This window comes from Pseudorca crassidens, chromosome 18 (genome assembly GCF_039906515.1).
Source record: "Pseudorca crassidens isolate mPseCra1 chromosome 18, mPseCra1.hap1, whole genome shotgun sequence".
NCBI lineage: Eukaryota > Metazoa > Chordata > Mammalia > Artiodactyla > Delphinidae > Pseudorca > Pseudorca crassidens.
The window spans coordinates 70,909,436-70,918,432 of record NC_090313.1 but is presented as its reverse complement, the minus strand read 5'-3'; the positions used below and the strand labels follow the sequence as shown (position 1 = coordinate 70,918,432).

Sequence of the window (8,997 nt, the reverse complement as noted above, 5' to 3'; positions counted from 1 at the left end):
AGTCTGATTATGTGCAAACAGACTCTAGAGTGGGTGGTTGACTGATTCCTGTGTGGTGAAGCCCTGGGAACAGAGTAGCCATTTTAAAAGCAAAACAGGGTTTCCCGGGTGGCGCAGTGGTTGAGAGTCCACCTGCAGATGCAGGGGACGCGGGTTCGTGCCCCGGTCTGGGAAGATCCCACATACCGCGGAGCGACTGGGCCCGTGAGCCATGGCCGCTGAGCCTGCGCGTCCGGAGCCTGTGCTCCGCAACGGGAGAGGCCACAACAGTGAGAGGCCCGCGTATCGCAAAAAAAAAAAAAAAAAGCAAAACAAATCCCTGGTTGTAAGACTTGGCTCTTTGGGGGTAATTTTTTCCAAGACCTGAGATTACCTTTTTGAAAGCAAGATCTGTGTTGTCTGTGTTGGAACACGTGACCCATCCTTTGAACTTTTCCTTGGCTTCCTTCTGGAGGCCCTGGATGAGATGCTCCAGGTACGTGTGGAAAGTGGCCCCGCTCTCCTCCAGCTGGGCCCCCAGGTCTTCCAGAGTTGGGGGATGGATCTCAGCCTCCATATATGAGTCACGAGACTGGGCCACCATCTCAAGCGGGACCTGAACCGACGGATGCACAGAAGAGCGACACACTGAGCTACAGAAATGCTGAGACTGACAGAAAACAAAGTAGCAAAGCCAAAGACCACGGTACGGGCAAAGGGCTGAGTGCCGTGGGGCAAGAGATGTTTGTCTAAGATCAGTGAAGGGGGCGGGGGCGGGCTTCCTCAAGTCAGGAAACCCAAATCTGTTTGAGGCTATATTTATTATTCAAAACACCGCCATGACTTCCCATTCATTCTTTCCATTTTCCTTTGATTTTACTTATTATACATTTTTATTCAATTTGGCAAAACTTGGGCTCAGGAAACTTAAAGTGCACAGACTTAAGGGGAATGTCAAGCATGACTTAGAGGTGGCTTTACCTTTGTGGCACACTTTTCCCTTTTGCAAATGACAACTTTGCCCCAACAAGTATGCCGGAAGTCTAGTTCACTTAATCCTTTAGCGTATCTGTGGCTGTATTCATAAGCTGTTACTGATCCTGAGTTCACAGCGATTGTTCAGTATCACACACTCTCACACACACACACACACACACTCTGAATCTAATCAAGTCCCGAGGTTACATCAAATATACCGTACTTGGCTGGCTGGCCTGGGACCTGGCACCTGAAGTTGATGCAACTGTTCATAAAATCCATCATCATGGTAAACCCAAGTGTCTTTAACTGTCAAAGCCTCAACTATTCAATATATAAGCTCACTCCTCACATTTCTAGGAGGCAAAGACCAGACCTATCGAGTGTACCATTGTCATAAAATCAGGAAAAAACAGAAATAAGCCATAAATGCAGCAACCATTCCAAGCGTCTTACCGAGTTCCAAGAGCTATAAGGAAGGCAGTTGGAGCCTTTCACTTACCTCAAAAAGTCTGTCGCATTCCATGATCATGTGGGCCAGCCCCTGAGCTGCGGCCAGATTCTCACTGAGGTCCTTTTGATCTGGCTTCCCGGAGGCATATTTCTTCTGGATGACTCTGTAATTGAGGGGGAGAGTCTTCAGCGGATCCCAAACCCAAGAGCTTTTCACAGTACACAAGCTCATCCCTTTGTCATGTCTTCATGCCTAGATGTCACCCAGATCCCATACTTTCTCATTTCCAAATAGAAACAGTGACTACACATCTTAGATATCCTGAGTCAGGCTAAGAGTTTGACAGTTCATAATGGAAAACCTTGGAATAATACACGGGCAGGAATAACTGTTGGGGGAGAAATTGATCTGTTTTTCCCAAGTTTGAAACTACTTCACTGCAAGCTGCCCGTGCTTGGGCCTTAAATCTAGCCTTTTAAAATTGAAGATTGTAAAATACTACTGTGTCCTTTTTCCCTCCTTCCCACTAACACACGCAAAACAAAACAAAACAAAACTCCAGGCTTTCGGGATCACAAAGGACACTGTGCTACTTTGACAGTTCCCTGACGCTGAGCCACACGAATTATGTTCCTCCAAACATTTTCTGATTATGAATGAAGTGCTGACAAATCCGCAACTCGCAATACAGCGGGAGTTTTTTAAGTAGCCGTGGGGAATACCTGGTTTAGCATCAGCGTTCTTGCTGAGGAAAACCCACCTGGGGGAGCTTTCCTTCTTCAGTAAATTCAGATGGAAGAGGGAGGGGGCCAGACACACAGCCAGGTTCATGGGCGTCATCTGATTCTCCTCCACCGCATGGACCACGTCGTTGAGGAAGCACAGCAGCGTCTGCAACACCTCCCTGCTCTCGTCGGCCAGCAGCAGGATGGCCGCCTGGACTGCCTGCAGCTGCTGCTCTTTGGGGACGTCTGCAGAAAAAGCGGTGCCGGGAGTTAGAGGAACAGCCGCGGAAGGAGCCAGGGGGATGGGGAGCGAGCGCTACCTTCCTGCGAACACACTCGGGGTCACTGTCAGCATCAGCAGTGACATGACAACAGCTAAGGGCGTGGAGCTGCCCCAGGTGGTGAGAAGCTTGACGAGCTGCCGTCGGAACCCCACAGTCTCACTCCAGAACCCATAGTCTTCACAACGAGGCTGGACATGCAAAGAAACACCCTGCGCTGGCTTTTCATACTCTTGGAGCAATCCGCCTCCTCACCTACCTGTTTCAAACCTCTTGCCCACCCTCCCTCCCACCCCACCTCCAGCTCGCGAAGCATCCCCCAGGACGCCCAGGGCTTGGGGAAGAGGAACCAGGCCTCCCGCTTCTCGGGCCCATTCCCCATCTGGGCGGTGATAGGGGTGATGGGCACTGGTCAGCAGGCTTGAAAGGGAATCGGCCTGAACAGTATGAGGTAACTAAAAGGAAAAGGTATAGAAAAATGGGTGCTCCGTGCTGCATTCTGCTGCCCCCTGGCTGTGTTTGTTAATGATCTGTGAGGCCTGACTCGCCACCCTTATTCCTCTCTCTCTGAAAGACACCGTCAGGAGCTCACGTGGGCTAACACGGTTGTCTTTCCTACAATACCAGGTTCTAGAGCGGGTCTCTGCAGCAGGTGTCTGTGCTCCAAAGGGGGGTGGGAAGAAACTGTTGGGATTTCCACTGGTGTTTGTTTTCTCTCATGCTTTGAAAATACTGATGGGATGTGTCTTGTGATAGGCACAGTATATTATAGTATATCATGATATATTTATATTATTGAAAATACGTAAGTATACATGCTCAGATAGCTCCTACTGGCAGGGGTGCCTGATAAAAAAAATGTGGAGCCTGCTGCTCGGGGGGCGGGGGGGGGGTGCTGTGGCGTGCCTTCTGCCCAGGTCCTGCCCCTCTCCATCATCGGCCCTCCCAGGGCGGGGCACACTGCGGGCCCCAGTCACCCGGCAAATGCGAGTCTCAGGAAGAGCCTGACCGTGGGTTGGACATTCTGGAACCCACCCCCACCCCTACCACGTCCACTGTGAACTGGCACAAGACAGACCTGGGTTTGATAGAGGAGAGCCATTCTGTTCACATTATACAGAAACCTTTTTCCTTTTTCTTGCTTGTGCTGAAGCAGAAGCAGATACTCCTAATGACCTCAGGCTTGTCACTGAAGTGTTATAAATTCAGCTGGAGCCCTTGAACTGCCTTTAAATAAGCTGCTTTAGGTAAGATGTCCAGTGCATGCATTGTTTAGCTTTAGGTTGCCAACCTTCTCTTCTGTGCCAAAATTTTTGAAGAGTCATCTGTCATGGCTACAGGTTGTCCCAGCTTCCTTCTACTCACTCGTTTCTTTATCCCTCAGAAACTACCTTCTGTCATTATTTTCTACTAAAGGTGCCTGCAAAGGTCAACTATCAATCCCTAAATTCAGCATTCATATCGGATCCTAGCCTCTTTGACCTTTTTTGTGGCACAGGCACTCCTGTGGTTCCTGCCTCTTTCCTGGCTCTCAGAAGACTGTTCTAGATCTGGATTTCTAGGTGCTGATAACTGGCGTCCACACAGATGGCCAGCAGCACTTCAGACTGCACGTCCAGGCTCCTCCCTGCCCCCAGATCAGCTCCCCTCCCCCTTTTCCTTTCTGAATGCTCTTTAAAACTACAGGGTCGTCTTTGATCCCTGCCTCCTTCTCTCTCCTGTAGACCGTGGGCCTCACATGTGTTCATTATCCATCCAACACTCTAATTAATCATCTGATGAAAGTCCAAGAAGTAACAGAGCTACAGTTGGACCTGCTCTGGAGAACAGAGGAGGAACTGTCCCTCTCTTCTCCACAGCCCTTTGGAAACAGACTCCAGAGTCTATCCCTAGAACATCTTTATTTCTAGTCTTGCTGCTGGAGGTCCCCACAGGTAACCCAGAGCCTCAATTAATGTGCTGGCTCCCTAACCCTCCATTCTCGTCCTGTCCAGTACCTCTCGTTCACCACTTCCAGATTCGTGGGTCAAATAAGCAGTTCCAATGGACATGCACCCTGTGGCACAAGCCTGGCTGCCTGTGAAATACCTACTCTCTCCTTCTTTCTCTGTAAGAAAACCCACATTCTGTTCAGGACTGGGCTGTAATGTGCTCAGCGAAGTTGGGCCCCTCCCTCAAAATCACGGGATAACCATGTTGGCCTAGACCAAAAATGGTAATGCCATTCCTCTTCCCAGTGATTGATTTAGGGGAGAAAAGTGTAAAATTTCTGGTCTATGGGACCAAGATAAATGCTAGGTAGGCATTTCTGTAAATTTATCTCCCTGATAAAAAGAGACATATGGGGCTTCCCTGGTGGCGCAGTGGCTGGGAGTCCGCCTGCTGATGCAGGGGACACGGGTTCGTGCCCTGGTCCGGGAGGATCCCACATGCCGCGGAGTGGCTGCGCCCGTGAGCCATGGCCGCTGAGCCTGCGTGTCCGGAGCCTGTGCTCCGCAACGGGAGAGGCCACAACAGTGCGAGGCCCGCGTACCGCCAAAAAAAAAAGAGACATATGCCCAAGGAGAATCCTTCTGCCTGCCTCTTGCCTTTGGATGTGATTTGGGGAAGACATGATAAAGATGAGTGGTGGCCGTCATATTGTGACCTTAAGGGGATGACAAGAGATGCTGACCTCAGCCATGGTGTCACTGAATTAACCAACTCTGTAATTATTAAAGTCCAGATTTCTTGTCGTGTGCGATTATATAATGTCTTTATTATTTAAACCACTGTTTGTTGGATTTTGGGTTCTGTGTTTACAGCTGAGAGCACCGTAACTGGTAGCTCCCTCAACACCACCCAAGGGGTCCCCGCAGTGATTAATGAATCAAATATGAACTCTTTGCTCTAATATTCAGTGCCCTTCCTGGGTACAGTCCCAGTCTAATTTTTGGAGTCATTTCATGCTGCACTGGACAGTTACCCTTCCTTGCCAGCCAGACAGAAATCCTGTAATCTCCTGACACATGAGCTATTTACTTCACTCAGCATGTGTTCCTCACGTGTCTCAACCTTCAGTTGTCACTGCTCTACCAAGTCCTTGTTCTTCATCTCAACCCCCTTGGGTGCTCTTTGTAACCTTATCATGGGATTTCTCCAGTCTTGCTGTTTTGCAGTTATTTATGTACATGTCTTGTCTCCCTCAACTGTAAGATGCTTAAGAGCAGAGTTAAGTCTTACCCATCCATATGCTCTGCAGTGCTCAGCACAGTGCCCTGAACATAAGCAGAACTCAGTAAATGTTTGCTCAGCTAAAATAAGCCCTGCTTTGACCTGTTTTATTTTGCTTGTGAGTCTCACAAAGGGCTAAAAGCATTTATCTCTTGGAAATAATCTGACTTTAACCTTAGACTAGTGTCAACCATAACCTGAGAACTGATTAAATGTAAAGACTCATATATGCTACATTCAAACCGTAAGGGAGGTTTAACTGAAAAATGCAGCTCAACCTCTTACAGCAGAAACATCATGAATTCCCTGTATTTAGCCTCCAGCAACATGTATCACTAGTTTTAACTTAACCTATTCACTCTGACAAAATAATATTTATTTAGTGGGTCACCACTTTATCCTGTTTTTACAAGTGGTACTTGTTATAATCCTTTTCGAATTTCCAATATTATAAACTCCTGAAACACATTTAGTACAGAATTCTCAACAGCAAGAATCTTTTTCGAGTTGGATCAATTCCATGTCAAGGTCCACTTCATGTATATGTTGCTAAAAACTCAAAAGTCCACAGGCCAAGTGTTTTTTTCCTAAAGAATTGAGGCTTGGACCATTAAATACTTACAGTTAACTGTTGAACAACACGGTTTGACCTGTATGGGTTCACTTAACAGGCAAATTTTTTTTTTTTTTCAATAAATACACAGTCGGCTCTCCCCATACTTGGGTCCTGAATCTGCAGACTCAGTGAACTGTGAATCCTGTACTATGTTTATGATCGTGGTTGTCTGAATCCTCGGATGCCCAACTGAGGATACAGAAAACCGACTATGGGACTTTAGCATCCTCGGTGGGTCCCGGAAGGAATCCCACAAGGATACTGAGGGACAACTGTATAACCATAACAGTGCAGCTAGAAAAGAGCCATGTGTTCATTTCTAATACCATCCCCTACTTTGCAACTATCTTTAGCAGGATATGTTGTTAAATCAATACTTGCTTTTCTCAATGATTAATTATAGGGGTTTTGCTGAGAATTATCAACTTCACATCACTTAAAAAGTTCTAAGTGAAAATCTAAATTTGTTGAATTAAGCTTACGCCTTGATTTGGTTTGCTTACTTTTCAACCATTAAAGTACATTGCATTAAAATACATTTCCTTTTATTTCTAGTCATTTTAACACATTTGGATTTCATATATCCCAAGGAAATGCTTTCTTTTTAAAAACACCTATATATAAAATAAATTCTATTGTTACTTTTTCATTTTAAATTTATTAAAAGTACATTGAAAGTTAGTTTTTATATCCTACATAAAACCCTATTGAGCAGGAAGATTTTGATGTCAAAAACGTATTTTCAAATGCATAAAATATAGCCTGGAGATTTCCATATTGAAGTGTGAACAAAGTTTACTTCCGGAGAGGAAGGTAGAATTGTAACTTTTATATACTTCTTCATGCATTACTTGTACAATTAAAATTCAATCTATAGAATTTTGTTTTTTAGGAGGATGAATGCACTTGAGAACACTGATCTACCTTGTTCCCACTTACACTGATAGATGTGGAGGAAGGTCTCGCTGAGCTTGTTGGTGAAAAGAGGCTCAGGAAGGTCCCGGAAGAACTGCTTCACCATATCCGCCACGTCGTAAGCGGACTGGTCGTCATAGCTGACGTTCTCAGGAAAGCTCTCGTTCATTTGACGTAAGGCATGGATTCGAGACTTCACGCCTGATTTTCGAAAAAGACCCACCTGAAACAAGCCACAGTGACGTGTTAGTGAGGCCGCCTTTACCCTAGACGTTTTCTTCCTACTGCAAGCACGCTGACGGAGATGAGAAGGCAATAGGACCAGGACTCGATGACTTGGAATTGCATCCAAACTAGTATATTGTAAATTACTAACTTAGCTACTTCGGGCAGTAGCTGAACACTGACTTCCTCTCCCATGAGATGAAAATAAGAATAATAGCCCACCTTACAGGGCTCCTGAGAAAATATACGTGATTGTACTTTGTGACTTGTCAAGTCTTACAACATGGTAGACGTTATTTTTTTTTCATTTATTTAACAAGTAATGATTAAATACCCCCTATATATCAGGCATACTTATATCTTCTAAGAGTCATTAGTGAGCAGGTCAGACAAAATTCCCTACCTTCTGGTGTGTATACTTTAGTGGGGGTTTTGAGAAACTTCTGTCAATGGAAGGTTTGGTGGATCCCAGATAGGTAACCATATCCAATGCCCCTTTGAGGGAGAGGTTTATAGGGAATATGCTCATGAAACAAAATATCGTTCAGCACATATTTTGATTGACGGGTCTTATATGCTTTTCCTTCTTCAGAATCCTTGTAACATATGCTTCTCATATGATGCACTTACTACTCTACCTGGTTAGTTATTATGGGTAGAAGCTATGGCTGTAGTGAGAATGATTCCTAAGTGGCTTTTCTTCAGACTTCAAGACACTGTATTATGCCTTTTTCATCCTTAGGGCTTAGACTCCTCCTCTGCTTGATAAATGAATGGAGCAATAAGGCACCGTGGGGATAATGCCCCTAACAGGAAAAAGCCAGGGGAAGCAGAGCCCGATGAGGATGGAGGTTCCTGCAGTGGTTTCCGAGTTATGCTGTAGGCTCTCCCCAAGTGGACCTGCCGTCACCCCAAAAGAACTGAGCTTCTCTGGGAGCCCAGGCTTATGGTGAATTCGTATGTCTACTATTTTTAAATGCCTATAGGGCACTGAGTTTCTCAAAACTGGTTCTTCAACCCTCAGTCTCCACTCTTTTCACTCCCCAAGGGCTCACTGGTTGGCCCACTTCCACATTCCCAGTGGTCAGAGAGGTGGGCAGCGGCCTCGAGTCAGCGCTGCTCTCCCTCCTTATTCCTGGAGAGACATGCCAGGTTGTCTCACTGGCTGCTCTGTGTGCCAGGCCGGCCTCGACCCAAGCTCAGGGGTCTGAAGAGAGCTCTCTGGGTTGCTGCTATAAACAGAGAGCAGCGCCAATTCTTTTAAACTGCGTAACAGCAAGGGAAGAATTCCAAGCAATTAGAGAATACTCAGGTTTTTGTATACGTCAGCTGAATGGATCGCAGGGGCAATTATACACCGCTACTTTTTGTGGCAATAAAGACAGAATTCTTAGTAATACTTCTTGGCATTCCAAGGCTTACCACCCTAATTTCACAGAACAGGATATTAAGGCATAGTGTCACTTAAAATATTAATTGCTTTCTTTTTTATTCTTAAAGTTTGGAATGTCTAGAAAATGCAAAACATTGCCAAGAAGAATCTAAAGAGCATTTCTCTTCCTCTGGCAACTACTCCAAGTTTCATCAAAGGGCATGAGAAGAAAGCATGTC

General features: G+C 45.9%; 1 protein-coding gene across 6 annotated transcripts in view; it reads right to left on the bottom strand.

The window, feature by feature from the left end:
* The window catches only part of STARD13 (StAR related lipid transfer domain containing 13), a 222,108-nt gene that overhangs the window by 6,194 nt on the left and 206,917 nt on the right, over window positions 1-8,997 (bottom strand). For all 6 annotated transcript variants that reach the window (XM_067713429.1, XM_067713428.1, XM_067713433.1 and 3 more), the window contains exons 8-11: window positions 7,186-7,384; window positions 2,172-2,382; window positions 1,460-1,574; window positions 374-595 (exon numbers count right to left, since the gene is read on the bottom strand). In XM_067713429.1, coding sequence (XP_067569530.1) covers window positions 374-595; window positions 1,460-1,574; window positions 2,172-2,382; window positions 7,186-7,384 — 747 coding nt within the window. The remainder of the gene's footprint in view (window positions 1-373; window positions 596-1,459; window positions 1,575-2,171; window positions 2,383-7,185; window positions 7,385-8,997) is intronic.